At 41.0% G+C, this 17,959-nt stretch overlaps 1 protein-coding gene and 2 pseudogenes across 1 annotated transcript; 1 reads left to right on the forward strand and 2 right to left on the reverse strand.

The window, feature by feature from the left end:
* Positions 1-1,128: 1,128 nt before the first annotated feature.
* On the reverse strand, positions 1,129-2,077 carry LOC132535634 (olfactory receptor-like protein OLF4; annotated as a pseudogene).
* A 5,560-nt stretch (positions 2,078-7,637) lies between these two features.
* Positions 7,638-13,433, forward strand: LOC107523051 (endogenous retrovirus group K member 5 Gag polyprotein-like). Its single transcript, XM_060182249.1, has 4 exons — positions 7,638-9,021; positions 10,669-10,696; positions 12,362-12,457; positions 13,427-13,433. Exons 1-4 carry the CDS (start codon positions 7,638-7,640, stop codon positions 13,431-13,433), a joined length of 1,515 nt encoding a protein of 504 aa, XP_060038232.1.
* A 3,349-nt stretch (positions 13,434-16,782) lies between these two features.
* LOC132535635 (olfactory receptor 7A10-like) lies at positions 16,783-17,699 on the reverse strand (annotated as a pseudogene).
* Between the last annotated feature and the right edge of the window lie 260 nt (positions 17,700-17,959).

Genomic DNA, 17,959 nt, shown 5'->3' on the forward strand with positions numbered 1-17,959 from the left:
ACAACAATAATAATAACAACAAGGGCAACAAAAGGGAATAAATAAATAAACAAAAAAAAGAAATTAAAAAATTTTTTTTTCTAAATTTGGCGTTTTGTCTGAGAGAGAAGAAAAAGCCTAGGGAAAATAACAATTCCAAATGAAGACACTGAATAGTTAATGAACTGAGTCACACAAGCTGCCTAGGGACAACAAAATCAAAGAGACAGCAACTCTTTAAGAAAGATAGAAAATAACAACTATAAAAAGAAGTCAGTTTCTGTCTATCCAATTTTGAGTCCTCAAAAGACTGGCCTTTTTATTTGTTTGCTTGGTTTGTTGTTGTTGTTGTTGTTAATAGGTTAATCTAAATGATCATATATTGACTCATTGTACTTGGCAGGAATTTTCTCTTTAAAAGAGTAAAACAGCAAGAGAGAAAGGAAAGAAGATAGATTATAGATAGATGATAGATATAGAGATATATGATAAATAGATGACATAGATAAATAGATGACAGATAAATAGATAAATAGATAGATAGATGATTGATAGATAGATAGACAGAAAGAGATAAATAGAACTGTGGCACTGCTCTATAGCCTGTGAAGCTTCTCCCCCACCCCTACAGCTAGGGATCATTATCTTGAACCCAGGTCCTTGTGCATAGTAATGTTTGTGCTGTATACACTGAGTACCAATTGACCCTGACTGGCATTTCTTCTCTTTCTTTCTTTCGTTCTTTCTTACTTTCTTTCTCTCTTTCTTTCTTTTTTATAAATGCTCTTACTTTTTTATATTTTATTTATTTATTCCCTTTTGTTGCTCTTCTTTTATTGTTGTAGTTATTATTGTTGTCATTGTTGTTGGTAAGGACAGAGAGAAATGGAGAGAGGAGAGGACGACAGAGAGGGGGAGAGAAAGATACCTACAGACATGCTTCACCACTTGTGAAGCAACTTCCCTGCAGATGGGGAGCCAGGGGCTTGAACTAGGATCCTTATGCCGGTCCTTGCACTTTGCGCCACGTGTGCTTAACCCACTGTTACTGCCCGACTCCTTCCTTCCTTCCTCCCTCCCTTCCTTCTTTTCCTTCCTTCTTTCTCTCTCTTCTCTGTCTCTCTCTCTCTCCTTCTTTCTTACATTTTTTTAGCCCTTGACCAATTGTAATTTCTGTGTTTCCTTCACAAAGAATCTTCTCAAAGCCCCCTTGATGTCTTTGTTCCTGAGACTGTAGATGAAGGGATTGAGCATGGGGGTGGCCACAGTGTACATTACAGAGGCTACCGCACTTGAGTGTGAGTTTTTGGGTAACAGGTAAACTCCAAAAATTGTAGAATAAAACAAGATGACAACAGAGAGGTGAGATGCACAGGTGGAAAATGCTTTATATTTCCCTTGAGCTGTTGAGATTCCACGTATAGAGGAGATGATCTTAGAGTAAGAGTAGAAGATCCCAGAGAGGCGACCACCACAGAGCAGTCCAGCTGAACAGCACATCACCATGTCATTGAGAAAAGTGTCAGCACAGGCCAGTTGGATCACCTGATTGACTGAGTTCACAGAAAAAGTGGGGGATTTTCATCTCTGCGCAGAAGGAAAGTCTCATCATCATTAAATTTTCTAACAAAGAATGCAAGGCACTAATGAACCAGGATCCAAGAACCATCCATCCACAGAGCTGGGAGTTCATGATAACCATGTAGTGCAGGGGGTAACAGATGGCCATGTATCTGTCATAAGCCATTACAGCCAGAAGAATGTCATCCATTGCTCCAAAGAGTAGGTAGAGAGAGATCTGGGCAAGGCAGCCTCCATAAGTGATGGATTCATTCTGTGTCCAGATGTTGTGCAGCATCTTGGGGATGGTGGTGCAGGTGAAGAAGATGTCCACCAAGGACAGGCTGGAGAGGAAGAAGTACATGGGAGTGTGGAGGTGGGAGTCTGAGCTGACAGCCAGGATGAGGAGCAGGTTCCCCCACACAGTGAGCAGGTACATGGAGAGGAAGAGCCCAAAGAGGAGGGGCTGCAGCTTGGGGTCCTCTGACAAGCCCAGGAGTAGAAATTCTGATAGCCTTGTGTGATTATCCACTACCATCAATTCACCATCATGACTAACAATAAGAAATAAGCATAATAAAATTTTACTCCATGTGCAAGCATTGCAGTAATATTGATACACTATTATCTTAAAAAATTAACTTCCTTTAAAATAGTATAATATGAATAAAACTGGGCACACTATGCCTTATTGTTTTATTGGAGGACTAATGGTTCATAGTCAACAATAAATTGAGTAGTTGGTACATATGCAACATTTCTAAGTTTTCTGCAAACTTTCTCACCCCCAACCTCCATTGTCATGCACTAGAACCTGAAAGGTCCCTCCTCCCCTAGAGTCCTTATCATTGGAGCAATACATCAAACCCAGTCCAAGTTCTGCTTTGTGTTTCCCCTTCAGTTCTTAGTTATCAGCTTTTGTCCATGAGTGATATCATTCCATATTCATGCTTCTCTTTCTTGCTTATCTCACTTCACGATTCCTGCAAACTCCATTTGAGATGAAGTAAAAAAAAAAAAAAAAGTTGAATTCACTATATTTAATAGCTGAGTGCCACTGGTTACCTTATATAGCCATGGCACTATATGCTAGGCTAGCGTGGGGGTGCCTCTTCCCAGGCTTGTGCTCTCTGGGTTGAAGAGGACTCTACTGGAGCCAGCCTGTGCTGTTACTCACTCAGCGATGCAGGAGATAAATGACTCAGGTACCAAACACATGGCACGAGGTAATGCAGCCTTTATTGATCAGAGACAATGCTTTGATAGGATAGAACCAGAAGTGGCAAGTTGGAAACGGAAATGGCTAGGAAAGGGGGTGGAGAAAGTCCAAAGTGGGCTGGGAAGGTATAAACTTCCTTATCAACTGTTGCTATGTTTTTAACTGATGGGATTAATGTTACCCTGCAGGCAGGGCAGGTCTCAAAGAAGGTAGATCAAAGGAATGGAATGGGTGGGGATCTTTCAGGCAAAACAATGATTATGTAAATAGGCCATAGTATCAGCAACACAGGGTGGAGCTGGAGGAGCTGGTTTAATGCCCGACCAGTATATAGTATAAGCGTAATATATTTATGACCTGACTATATTTCTAGGCAAAGGTTTTAGGGTGTCAAAAAAGACACTTCCTTCCTAAATCAAATAACAGAGAAAGAGGAAACATATATGTGGTCAGGCTCATTCACCTAAAGAGCATATGCATTAAATAATAAAGACTTTATGCAAAGTCTTATCTCAACTTCTTTGGTGTCTCTGTTCAAATGTCAGCTTGTTTGAAAGTTTCCCTTAGTTTGCAGTAAAAAAATAATAATAATAATGTCATTTTACCTATTTTATACCTATATCTTTGTTTATCTCCATAGCCTTTTCTGCTATCTCAAATTATTTGTGAATCTTTAATCACATATATTCTTTCTCTGCCAGTAGGTTTCGATAGTGTCTTTCTTAGCATGAGAGAAAGGACTTTGGATAAAGTCTGTGCTCATGGTACATGTGGAAGATACCTAAAATATACTTCCTAGCTTCTTTCTACACAAAGACTTCAGTTCCATTTGGTCTTTTCTTTCCTTTGGGCTCTTTTTCACTGAACATTTTGTTTTATATCTTGTCACCTTTTAGTCACCAAGTTGCAGATTCTACCATGATGCCATCCTGACTTCCCTGGTTAGAAAGCCTCACCAATGTGTCCTGGAGCCTCAATCTCCCAGAGTGCTGCCCTTCTATATTTATAAGAAAATATAGAAGCAGGCTGGGGTTATGAATCCACCTGCCAACATTCATGCTCAGCAGAAAAGCAATGACAAGTCAGACCTTCCACCTTCTGCAAAAAATAATTTTGGTTCTTAATTCCCAGAAGGATAAAGAATAGGGAAGTATCTCCCTGGACAGATAACCCCACCAATATGTCCTGGAGCTCTGCTTCCCCAGAGCCCTTCCCCAATAGAGAAAGAGGGAGACAGGGTGGGAGTATGGATTGACCTGTCAATGCCCATGTTCAGCGGGGAAGCAATTACAGAAGCCAGACCTTCCACCTTCTGCATCCCACAATGACCTTGGGTCCATACTCCCAGAGGGTTAAAGAATAGAAAAGCTATCGGGGGAGGGGATGGGATACGGAGTTCTCTTCTAGACTCTCTCTGGGATCATGAGCGTTCATCCCCACTCCTTCAAATGTCCATTTCTTCTTCTTTTGTGATATTTATACTAGTGACTTTATTTTATTTATTTAAAAAATTAATATTTATTCCTTTTCCCTTTTGTTGCCCTTGTTGTGTTAGTGTTGTAGTTATTATTGTTGTTCTTGATGTTGTTGTAGTTGGATAGGACAGAGAGAAATGGAGAGAGGAGAGGAAGACTGAGAGGGGGAGAGAAAGACAGACACGTGCAGACCTGCTTCACTGCTTGTGAAGCGACTCCCCTGCAGGTAGGGAGCCAGGGGCTCGAACTCGGATCCTTACATCAGTCAATTATGCTTTGTACCATGTGAGCTTAACCTGCTGTGCTACCACCTGACTACCCCTCTATTTTTATTTTATTTTATTTTATTTTATTTCTTTACCAGAGGACTATTCAGCTCTGGCCGATGGTCACAGAGATTGAACCTGGAACTTCAGAACCTCAGGCATGAGAGTCTTTTGCATAAACATTATGCTATCTACCTTCCATTCCTTTGTGATTTTTTTTTAATTTGATTATCTTTATTTATGTACTGAATAGAGGCAGCCAGAAATCAAGAAGGAAGGGGGTGATAGGGAGAGAGACAGAGAGACAACTGCAGCCCTGCTTCACCACTTGCAAATCTTTGCCCTTGCAGGTAGGGACTGGGGGCTTGAACCCGGGTCCTTGTACACTGTAACATGTGTGCTCAGAAAGATTCACCACCACCAGGCCCCCTTTGTGATTTTTTAAGCATTCAAGTTTTCTTTGAATTCTGGAGCAAATGAACAGAGGACAATAGGACCTGATGTTGACAAGTGGATGTTGAATTACCAACAGAAGATTATTATTATAATTGTTTTAATGTTTTAATTTGTTGTCACTTTAGTAGGAATTTAAATCTGACCTATCCTCACATAGAATTTCTCTGAAATAATTTAGACTTTTTGAGGGCATAATGAGGAAGGTATTACAATACAGTTATTGGCAAAACACAGGTGAAAAAAAAATAGCAAAGAATGTGATTATGTTCTCCCTTGAACATGGTGTCTTAGAAAATTCAATCATTGACTGCAGGTTTTCCAACACAAAGAACTTCATTGAGGTTGCATAGTAACAACTTCTTTTTTTTTTTATTTAAATTTTTAATTTAAGAAAGGATTAGTGAACAAAAGCATAAGGTAGGAGGGGTACAACTCCACACAATTCCCACCACCCAATCCCCATAACCCACCCTCTCCCATGATAGCCTTCCCATTCTCTAGCCCTCTGGGAGCATGGACCCAGGGTCGTTGAGGGTTGCAGAAGGTAGAGGGTCTGGCTTCTGTAATTGCTTCCCCGCTGAACATGGGCGTTGACTGGTCGGTCCATACTCCCAGTCTGCCTCTCTCTTTCCCTAGTAAGGTGTGTCTCTGGGGAAGCTGAGCTCCAGGACACATTGGTGGGGTCTTCAATCCAGGGAAGCCTAAAAAGGACAGCAGCAACAAATGCTGGAGAGGATGTGGGGACAGAGGAACTCTTTTACATTGCTGGTGGGAATGTAAATTGGTACAGCCTCTGTGGAGAGCAGTCTGGAAAACTCTCAGAAGGCTAGACATGGACCTTCCATATGACCCAATAATTCCTCTCCTGGGGTTATACCCCAAGGACTCCATAACACCCAACCAAAAAGAGGTGTGTACTCCTATGTTCATAGCAGCACAATTCATAATAGCTAAAACCTGGAAGCAACCCAGGTGCCCAGCAACAGATGAATGGCTGAGAAAGCTGTGGTATATATACACAATGGAATACTATGCAGCTATCAAGAATAGTAACAACTTCTATATCACATAGGGTGTTTTCGAACCAAAGGAAAATTACTTCCTTGAGTCTCTCATCAAACTAACTCACCACAAGAGATTTCTAATACATTCTTACCAAGATGTCTAAGTGAAAGTATGAACCAAGTCATGGTTTCAAAAAAGTTAAGGCAGATTCATTTACCTCAGAAAGAAAGAAAAAATACATGCAAGCTATCTTATAACTAAATCCCACTTTAATGTGAGAAATAAAAATATTTTGTCAGTATGCCTTAACAATCTATAACAAAGATGATACTCAGCATAAATAATGAAAGTTTTTAGTAGTATTTGTATTAGTATTAGTGATTGAATAATGATTAATGAGATTGTAAGATAACAGGGGTACAATATCACATAGTTTCCACCACCAGAGTTTCTGGTCCCATGCCCTCCACTGGATACTTCCCTATTCTTTTTTTTTCAAAATTTTTTTATTTATAAAAAGGAAACATTGACTAAATGATAGGGTAAGAGGGGTACAACTTCACACAATTCCCACCACCAGAACCACCAGGTTATAGCAGCTTTCCAAATTATTTTTATCTCTGGAAAGCCCAGAGTAGCTAATACAGCAGCCACATCTTACCTTCAAAAGAAAGCAGGGGGTTCCAAGGAGTGACACACTAGTTGAACAAACATGTTATGTGCCACCCCGTCACGACCACCAGAGAGACTGACAAAGTCATCTCCTCTGGACCTGCATTCAGACTTCAAAGAAGCTGGGCAGAAGGACAGGAATGGGTCGCGCATTCTCCCCCTGTTATTGCTACAAACAATTATACTGTCACAATTGATTAATAATGCTTTGGCAGTGCCTGGTGGGAATGGAGAGTCAGAAGCACCCCCTCTCCCTTACACAGGAGCATATTTGAAAGTTACATTATGAAAGTGGAGAAGGTGGGTCAGCATAGACGGACAAATCAAGTCATGTTATGACTTGCCCCTCATAAAAACAATACAGAGATTGAGGCCTCCCAGGTACAAGTTGACATATTGAAACAAAGAGAGATTAATAGTTAAACTGTACCAGACCTAGATGAGCAGTGGTCCACGACTAGTCAAAGATCTGTATGCCCCCATAGAAGATTAATGGTAGAGATAGCCCTCAGCAAAAGTCTAAAACAATTCTGGGTATGACCTCCCCTGGGAACAGAACAATACAAAGTATTGTACCCATTCTTTACAGTTATGGGGGAATAACATGTAGCCTGCCAAAGCCACAAGACTATTGTTACTTCTTTATGAGCTGGTTGCTTAGACAACCTGAATGTAACCTGAAAAAAGTATAAAAGCTAATGCAGTTTCACTATTAAAACGAGTCCAGATTCGCCCTCCAATAGAGTGTGGTGTCTATCTGTTCTCCCTCGCCGACTCCTGACCCACCTGGGAGGTTGCCTTCAAGACCCCTGACCCTCCTGCTGCTTGTTCACTGAGTGGTCCGCGGCAGGTGGCACCCAGACACAGGGACTTGGGGGAAGACCATCCAGGTAAGGTAGCAATCTGAACTATTAGGAAATTCAGGTCAGGACAGGACCCCGCACGTTAAGGGGACTGCAGCCCCGCCGCTGGAAGTAGCGGTCTCATAGGAAGCGGGAAGGTAACATGGGGCAGGAGAGCTCTAAGAATGAAGGGCTCTTCCTCTCGGTCCTCCAGCAGATGCTGCTGGGACGAGGAATTAGGGTACCCCACAAAGAGCTAAAGCAATTCTTAGCATTTATTAAGAAAAGCAGCCCATGGTTCCCAGAAGAGGGAACATTATCATTAGAGGACTGGAGAAGAGTAGGAAAAGATCTGAGAAAATTTTACTCAGAACAATGGCCCAGCGAGGTTCCAGCTTTAGCCTTCTCTTTATGGAGCCAGCTGAGAGACTTATTAGGAGACAAATCAGAGTATGAATGTTTGGTAGAAGAAACACAGTCTAATCCTAGGAAAAATAAAGGCTATGGAGCTCTTGAGGAACAAGTTAGTCGCCCACTACTAGAGAAGTATAAGTGGCAGAATGATGACTGGTTAGATCCTGAAGAAGAGGCAGAATTAGATGATGAGGCTGCCCATTGTCATAATGATGATGACGGTCTTTTGCCCACCATCCCTATGGCCACGGTGCCTCCCTTGAAGCTCAAAGACAGACAGGGAGGACATAGAGCCCCTGCTAATGCTGGGTTTATGGCCGCCGTAAAAGAGGCAAGAAGAGAAGGGGATGCTGGGTTCCTCTTCCCGGTAATATCATTGGATGATGAACCAGAGTGGGAGCCTTTACCATTAAAAATGTTAAAGGAATTAGCTCAGGCAGTTCAGTCCACAGGAGCTTCCTCACCATACACTTTACAAATAGTAGAAACGGTGGCAACTATGTGGTTAACTCCCTACGACTGGCAGCAAACAGCCCAGTCAGTTTTGAAGCCAGGACAATATATTTTGTGGAGAACAGAGTTTGAAGATCAGGCCAGAATTTACTTGCAACAGGCATTGTTTAAAAGAAGCAGAGGCCCCAAGCCAACATTCTCTATGTTAATGGGCAGAGATGACTGGGGGGATCCCCGGCAGCAGATGAAAATTCCCAGAGAGTCCCTACAAGCTATTTCTAAGATAGCCATCTCAGGGAAGGTTTCGGTTCTCTCTGGTATCAGGCAGAGACCGGAGGAGCCTTTTGAAGAATTTATTGCTAGGTTAGAAGAGACTGTAAAAAGAATGATGCCTGAGTCAGAAGGAGCAGAAATTTTATTAAAACAATTGGCTTGGGAAAATGCCAACACAGTCTGTAAAGACTTGCTACAGCCATTAAAAAGGACAGGGACAATAGAAGATTTTATCAGGACATGCATGGACGTGTCTCCTGCAGTTATTCAGGGAACGGCCATGGCAGCTGCCCTACAAGAACAGACCCTGCCACAATTCATTAAAAACAAGAACGCAGGGAAAAGACAAAAAGGGAAGTGTTTCAAGTGTGGCCAGACAGGACACTTTGAGAGGGAGTGCCCCCAAGGTAGAGGAGGAAACCGGGGGGCCTGGACCCCCACCTGGTCGGTGCCCACGGTGCCAAAAGGGACTCCCTTGGAGGAGGGACTGCAGGTCTAAAACTCACAAGGATGAGACCCCACAAGAGGACTCAAAAAACTCCATCACCCAGATGTGGTAATCTGAAAATAAAAATTATTTTGCTAAGGTAAATAGATATTTAAGGTAAAAGCCTAAGTATTTAAATTGACTAACTTCTTAAAGGTGTCAACGTGACAATTCTTCATCTCCAAATTAAAATACAAATTATATGTATGGTTTTAAGTCAGAGAGGTTCTGGGACATAATGGAGGGCCCCCATAATGCCCTGTGAAACTATTTCTGTGGAAATTAGACCACAACAAAATTTGTTGTTTGTTTGGCACTGTAAATCTTCTGAAAAACATTGTCACAAATGTGTGTTGACTCTTTAAGTAATTTGAGTTTGTTTAGAGTTTAAAATAAAATTAAGAAATCAATATACTTTAGTTAAATTTGGTGTAAAAAACCTGACATTCAGAGATTGATAGATAAGGTTAAATAAGCTAGACTTTAGATTTACTTCCTTTAAAATTCAAGCAGAGCCTTTTAAAATAGATATCACACACTTAGGGTGTGTCTCAATTTTAATTGAGTGTGACAAAAGACTAAAAGAGATATTATTGATATATATAAAGTTGTCTAGTACCCTCTCACTTAAAAAGATAAAATAAACCTAGATAAACAAAAAACATAACTTGTCAATGGTTATGCTGATAAATTTCATGCCTAGAGCTTTTGCTCTGGTACCCCCCTATATATCTTTCCACATTTAAAAATATCTCATTTATTTCAAGACAGTGTCAAAAGTCTATTTTTGATACATACATATGTTTCTGATCTGATAAAAATTTTAATATTTGATAAATCCTTATTAAACAAAATTAGTCTAAAGATGTCATTATAAGATGGTGTAAAAGTAAAAGATTATTTTAAACATATATGACTTTTATAATGAGTAAAGTACTATGATCCTAACATTAAACTAAGTTCTAATAATATGCTTAAATTGTTTAAGTGATTTTAAAATTATACTACAAAGATGATAATCATTTTATTGTTAAAAAGGCCTTCTAAAATTATATAAATACATTTAAACAAATTCTAAGTCATTAGATTATCAATTTTAATATTTTTCCTGGCTTTGTGTATGTCTTGCTGGTCACAAATAAAAGACTACAACCATGACAAGCCTTCACATAAAGAACTAGCCTTTCATATGGTAAAAAGCTTTCTTAAAATAAAAAATTCCCTATATGTAGCCCAATTTCAGTCTATGTGACTTAACAATGTTTTTATGTTTTTCCAAAGATAACAAAATCTCAGCTGATTCCAACAGCCTTAATAGTCTTTACTGATGGGTCCTCCTCAAAGACAAGACCGCAGACTCCACACAACATTCTTGGTGGAACACTCTTTACTATTAATATTTTAATTAAACACACAGAAAAAATATGCCAGTGATGGGTTCTGAAGAACTACAACTAACAGTAGATATGCACTGGTTAAATAAAAAGACCCCCTGTCAGGGTCCTAACAAAGACCAGATCCCGTCCTCATGTGGGGCGAGGGCATGTTTGTGTTTTCTCCTGTACAGATAATGAGGCCCGCTGGCCACCAGAGAGGTCCGTCCAACAAATGGAGGAGAAAGAGACAAAACGCCTGCAGATGCCGAGACCTATGAAAATTGACAGAAAGGATGGAGAAGCTGAGGCTTGAGATCACCCAGCGTTGTTGATAATGATTATACAAGAGAAATTAAGCTCATGACCTTCTCCCCATATGGGGTCGCTGCCATAGTAGTTATAGAGCACCATGTGTTACTCCTTTGCCTTATAATTCCTCCATTCCCTGGGATAGGACTAGGAACCACCTTATGGGCATTTGGCAACACAATGATATTTCCCATGACATTGATACCCTTCAGGCCCAGATTAGCGCCATAAGCGCTTCCTCCCTAGATACCCCGGATGTTTGGGAATTTGCCCAATCTCTAAAAGAGGGTTTGACTCTCAACCCTATTAATTGGCAACATATTCTCATATCACTGGGAGGCATTGTTTTCGTTCTAGTAATTATTCTGCTAATTCTTCCAGTCCTCTTCAAGCTCCTCTCCAGATCCATCAGACAGCTCCAAACCGAATTCCACCGCTTTAAACTAAATAAGAGGGAGATGCGCCACCCCGTCACGACCACCAGAGAGACTGACAAAGTCATCTCCTCTGGACCTGCATTCAGACTTCAAAGAAGCTGGGCAGAAGGACGGGAATGGGTCGACGCATTCTCCCCCCGTTATTGCTACAAACAATTATACTGTCACAATTGATTAATAATGCTTTGGCAGTGCCTGGTGGGAATGGAGAGTCAGAAGCATCCCCTCTCCCTTACACAGGAGCGTATTTGAAAGTTACATTATGAAAGTGGAGAAGGTGGGTCAGTATAGACGGACAAATCAAGTCATGTTATGACTTGCCCCTCATAAAAACAATACAGAGATTGAGGCCTCCCAGGTACAAGTTGACATATTGAAACAAAGAGAGATTAATAGTTAAACTGTACCAGACCTAGATGAGCAGTGGTCCACGACTAGTCAAAGATCTGTATGCCCCCATAGAAGATTAATGGTAGAGATAGCCCTCAGCAAAAGTCTAAAACAATTCTGGGTATGACCTCCCCTGGGAACAGAACAATACAAAGTATTGTACCCATTCTTTACAGTTATGGGGGAATAACATGTAGCCTGCCAAAGCCACAAGACTATTGTTACTTCTTTATGAGCTGGTTGCTTAGACAACCTGAATGTAACCTGAAAAAAGTATAAAAGCTAATGCAGTTTCACTATTAAAACGAGTCCAGATTCACCCTCCAATAGAGTGTGGTGTCTATCTGTTCTCCCTCGCCGACTCCTGACCCACCTGGGAGGTTGCCTTCAAGACCCCTGACCCTCCTGCTGCTTGTCCACTGAGTGGTCCGCGGCAATGTTACCATCCTCATGCACCAGGGTTCAAGTCCTCTATCCCCCTATGCAAGGTGGAAGGGGTTCACTCCATGAGCAGTGAAACAGATCTGCTGTTTACCTTTTTCTCTCTTTCTCTACCTCCCCCACCCTCTTTAATTTTTCTCCATCTTATATAAAATAGAAAGGAAAAATGGCTGCTGGGAACAGTGGATTTGTACTGTGGACACTGTGCTCCAGTGGTTACCCTGGTGGCAACAATAAAGAAATAATAAGAGAGAAAGCAATGGTGCATGTGTGTAGTCATAGTTCTTATTATTGAATATCCCTACAGAAAACTGAATCAAGAGGAAAGGTCCACACTTCGCAACAGAAAACACAGAACCTACGGAAACGGTGAGGGCATTAGACTTGGAGGTGAGCTGAAAGGGTAAGTGACAAAAAGGGTAAGATTTTTCTAAATGGTAACACATGGAAAACAAACACTAGACTCATTACAATGAATCTTTGAATATTAATAGTTGAGGTGTTAAGACCAACGAACTCACCCTAAATGTGAGGCTTCTTACTCAGATGGTAACACGATTTCTCTTCCTATAAGGTGTTGGACAGAACAAAGTAATACTAATATACATGTTCGCAAAGTCTCCTTGTTAGTGAATGTTGTTGCTTTTAAAAAAGTTTTTATTGTCTTTATTTGTTTATTGGAAAGACACAGTCAGAGATTGAGAGGAGGGGAGCTACAGAAAGGGAGAGAGACAAAGAGACACCCGCAGCCCTGCTTCACCACTGGTGAAGCTTTCCACCTGCAGTTGGGGACTGGAGACTGGAACCTGGGTTTATGCATTGTAATATGTGTGCTAAACCAGGTGAGCTACTATCTAGCCCCCGAATGCTATTCTTTTAAGGAGGCATGGTGAAGCCCTTATTCTCTCTGTCTCTCTCAAGTAACTAAATTTTTTTGTGGCAAGTGAATCAAAATGTACCTGTAACCCCACCATTACTAGGCAGTATGTTCCTCCATTAATCAGATTTATAGATGCAACACATGCTAGCAGGACCCCATCTTAAAATTTTTTTAAAATCACAATGGTATACAAATGGCTTCCATGACCAAGGCTCTGAAGTCCCAGGTTCAATCTTCAGCCCATCCTAAGTAATAACTGAGCAATAGTTAATTAAATTTAACACACACACACACACACACACACACACACACACACACACACACACACACACACACCTCGAAGTCTAATATCATAAACCAGAGATGATCAGTTCTGTCATTAAAATTAAAGATTAAAAGCAAGTCTAATGCTCTTTTTCCCTATTTATCCCAGTTGCAAAATTCCTTTAATGTGTTCTAATTTTAATGTCTAATGCACCCTTCTCTTTGAAGGTATTAAATACATTGTTTATAGATAAATTAATCAGTGGAACCAAACAACATGATTTCAGCTCTAGGCTAGGAAGGCTGAGTTCTAAGTTAGAGCCCTCAGGAAAAACAAAATGCTTATTTTCCATCCGCTCTGAACCTTCCTCATAGAAGCTAATGGGCATCCAGTCTTACCTGGAGTGGTCTGTTTTGAGGTTGAAGTCTCCATTCAGAAGTCTAGAATCTCCCCTCTGCATGGCTGATGATGGAGATAGATGCTCTGTTCTGATACAAGAGTGCAGGAGGGGATGAAAATACTGGTTTGGGGATCAGACAGAGGCATTCAGACCAGACATGGTCACCATGCCTGCTGAGCTCACGGCTGAGGGAATACAGGACGGGAGGTATTTACAGCCCCTCAGGTCTACTCATTAGGCTCTGTCTCCATGGTGTCTCCAGTCCTGATCATCTCATTTCCACATGGGACACTGGTCCGGGCAGCAGAAAATTTTCTCCTGTTGATTCTCTGTTCTCAGAAGACATGGGTAAAAGTCAAGTGCGTCCACTTACTACTATTTCTTCTTGAACTCATCTGGCCTCTAGGGTTTTAACTACTTGCACCAACCTTGAGTCAATCTTTCTCTCTTCTGAGTATCTCACATTTAACAATCCTAGGGGTCTCCAATTATTGTCATGGCTGGATACAGCTCCTGATCCTCTAAAATCACGACTTCCCCTTCCCTACAAGGAAGAAGAGTTGTACCTTCTGCTTTGAAACCATGGGTACTGTGATTCTTTTTTTTTTTTTTTTTTTTGCTTATTCAATAGTCATCACCAGGGCTTCATTGATCCAGGTTATTTAAGAGACAGAAGAGGATTATATATATATATATATATATATATATATATAGAGAGAGAGAGAGAGAGAGAGAGAGAGAGAGACAGAGACGGGGAAGGTAGAAGGTAGGTAAAAGAAAGAGGTGTGGAGGTAGAAGATAGGTGATAGATGAAAGAGAGATGAAAGATATATATGATAGATGATAGATAAACAGATGGTAGGTGATAGATATTGAAGATAGATGATAGATCGATAGTTCTGGTGGTGGGAACTATATGGAGTTGTATCCCTCTTATCCTATGGTTTTGTCAGTGTTTCCTTCTTATAAATAAAATTAAAAAAGAAAAAGAAAAAAGAAGTCTGTTGTCTGAATAAAAAATGGCTGATTCTGACTTTGGAATTTTCTGAGACATTTCATTAGGAAAAGTCAAAATTCATTGAACTGTGGGCAACCATACTTCTTTTTTTTTTTTTTAAGAAAGGATTAATTACCAAAACCATAAGGTAGGAGAGGTACAACTCCACACAATTCCCACCACCCAATCTCCATATCCCATCCCCTCCCCAGTAGCTTTCCCATTCTCTATCCCTCTGGGAGCATGGATCCAGGGTCATTGTGGGTTGCAGAAGGTAGAAGTTCTGGCTTCTGTAATTGCTTCCCCCCTGAACATGGGCGTTGACTGGTCGGTCCATACTCCCAGTCTGCCTCTCGCTTTCCTTAGTAGGGTGTGTCTCTGAGGAAGCTGAGCTCCAGGACACATTGGTGGGGTCTTCAATCCAGGAAAGCCTGGCCAGCATCCTGGTGGCATCTGGAACCTGGTGATTGAAAAGAGAGTTAACATACAAAGCCAAACAAATTGTTGAGCAATCACGGACCCAAAGCTTGGAATAGTGGAGAGGAAGTGTTAGGGAGGTACTCACTGCAAACTCTAGTGTACTTCTGCTTTCAGGTATATATCTTGCAGTAGTTTATGGATACGTATGAATATAAGCTCTCTCTCACAGAAACTGGTGTATATCTAGGTTATGGGACTTAGTTAGAAAGTGAACCACCTGAGATGAAATTAGAGTGTACTATAAAAGGAAAGGTCTCACGCGAGTAATGAAGCTGAAGAGTTGTCATTCCATACGTGAAGTCTCTGGACATAGTCTGAGGTGAAGCATGTTGAGGTGGCAATCATTGCGTTGGTTAGGTTGTGATCGGCGGATACAATATTATTTGGTATGGATTGGGAGACGCATACGGGAAAGTGGGCCCTATCCAAGGGTTCCAGGACTGGGGGAAGTAGGGGCTCTATAGTGGAGATGTGAGGTTCTTGCTGTCTTAGGGTTCAAAAAGACAATTGATAGTTAATGTTATCATCACATTATTTGGTAATTGGGTTAACTTTGAAAAGTCCTTTTGTTATGGTTTGCTGTACAGTATCCAGTATCTTGTATATAGCTGTGCTATTGGATGCTTCTAACCTACTTGGTCTAGGCTTTTGAGAGAGTTCGCACATCAAATACACAGCCTATATAAAAAGATTCAGTTTGTGTTTTGAGAAACTTTGAGACATACAATTGATTTTCCCCCTCTCATATTAATTAACTACTGATTTATATGTCTACATTTTGCTAAGAGTGTACATAAACATCATTCCCACCACCAAAAGACTGTGACCCATCCCTCCCACCCACTCCCACCCCCCACTGGCCCAGGAAGCTGCATGTCTACCCCTCACCACAGGGTTTTTACTTTGGTGCCCTACTTACAATTTGATCAGGTCCTGCTTTTGTGTTGAATGCTCTTCTACATAGAGGCTAGAATGTTGAACACACACTTAAGGTGCTATTTTTGTACAGTATAACATTCAACATACACACTGTCACATATACAACATGTTCAAATTGTGTTACTAGTGAGATAATGATTTATAAGACAGTTTTTTTCCTCACTTGAGTACAATTCCTTATCTCCCTATAACGTGTTCATATAACACTCCCACCCCCAGGTTATTCTTTTATTTTTAAATATTTTATTATTTCGGGAGATAAAGAGAAAGTGAGAATGAGAGCAACACACACACACACACACACACACACACACACCAGAGCCCTGATAAGCACTGGATGATATTTCAGCCACCAAGTTGCAGATGCTACCATGACACCAACATAATAAATTCCTTGGGCAGACAACCTCACCAATGTATCCTGCAACCCCACCTCTCAAAAGCCTTACCCCACTAGGGAAAGACAGAAAGAGACTGGGAGTATTACCAGTCCATGCCTATGTCCAGTGGAGAAGCAATTACAGAAGCCAGAATTTCCACCTTCTACATTCCATAATGATCCAAGTTCTATACTCCTAAAGGGATAAAGAATAGAAAAGCTTCCAATGGAGGGGGTGGAATATGAAACTCTGATGGTAGTAATAGTACCCCTCTTATCCCACAATCTTGGGATAATAATCTCAATCATTATTAAATCACTAATAAACAAAAGATATCATGTTTGAGTCCTAGAATTACTGACTTTTTTCTTAGTCCATAGACAATTGTCATTTCATTGTGTCCCTGACAAAAAGTCTTTTCAGAGCCCTCTTGATGTCTTGGTTTCTGAGGCTGTAGATGAAGGGGTTCAGTATGGGGGTGACCACGGTGCACTTGAGTTTGAGCTGTGTGTACCAGAACATCTCAGGTAAACACCTAAGGATGTAAAATAAAATAAGGAGCTCACAGAGAGGTGAGAGGCACAGGTGGAAAAGGCTTTATACTTCCCATGAGCTGAAGAGATTTTTTAAATGGAGAAGACAATCTTAAAGTAAGAGTACAGGATCCCACAGAAGGGACCCCCACCTATGAACACAACTGCAGAACACAGCACTAGGTCATTGAGAAAGGTATCAGAACAGGCAAGTTGGATCGCTTGAGTGAGCTCACAAAAAAAGTAGGAGATCTCCAAGTTTTCACAGAAGGACAGTCGCAACATCATTAAGTTTTCTAACAAGGAATGCAGAGCACTAATTATACAGCACCCAAGAACCAGAAGGCCACAGAGCTGGGGGTTCGTGATGACCATGTAGTATAGGGGGTGACAGATGGCCACATAGCGGTCATACGCCATCACGGTCAGGAGGACGTCATCCAATGTTCCAAAAATAAGGTAAAAAGATTCCTGAGCAAAGCATCCAGTAAAGGTGATGACTTTGTTCTGTATCCAGATGCCATGCAGCATCTTGGGGACGGTGGTGGAGGTGAAGCAGATGTCCACGAAGGGCAGGTTGAAGAGGAAGAAGTACATGGGGGTGTGGAGGTGGGAGTCTGAGCTGACGGCTAGGATGAGGAGAAGGTTTCCCCACACAGTGAGCAGGTACATGGAGAGGAAGAGCCCAAAGAGGAGGGGCTGCAGCTTGGGGTCTTCTGACAAACCCAGCAGGAGAAATTCCATGAATCCTGAAAGATTCTCTGATTTCATCTTGTAGAAGGGACTCCAAGAACTAAGTAAAAGATTATGATTAGCTTCACATAGTATGAATTGAATTAATTATTTATTACTATGTGTTACAGTTTACATTTGCAGTCAAGAAATTCATATTGTAAATGACATTTTTTTTACTTCCTGTATGTTCCCATTACCATATCTGTATGGAAGTTTCCAACCCAAGATGACATTCATTCCAGTATTTTGAAATTTCTCATGTGTTTGAGAATACTAAGTGCTGAATAAATGCCTAG

This window comes from Erinaceus europaeus, chromosome 23, assembly GCF_950295315.1.
Source record: "Erinaceus europaeus chromosome 23, mEriEur2.1, whole genome shotgun sequence".
Taxonomy (NCBI): domain Eukaryota; kingdom Metazoa; phylum Chordata; class Mammalia; order Eulipotyphla; family Erinaceidae; genus Erinaceus; species Erinaceus europaeus.

What these genes read in the sequence shown, in the direction of transcription:
- LOC107523051 (XM_060182249.1), top strand. Translation starts at nt 7,638, where the DNA reads ATGGGGCAGGAGAGCTCTAAGAATGAAGGGCTCTTCCTCTCGGTCCTC. An exon ending in TGAGAGGGAGTGCCCCCAAG is followed by an intron (nt 9,022 to 10,668) that starts GTAGAGGAGGAA and finishes TCTCCTGTACAG; the next exon opens with ATAATGAGGCCCGCTGGCCA. An exon ending in GCCCGCTGGCCACCAGAGAG is followed by an intron (nt 10,697 to 12,361) that starts GTCCGTCCAACA and finishes ATATCCCTACAG; the next exon opens with AAAACTGAATCAAGAGGAAA.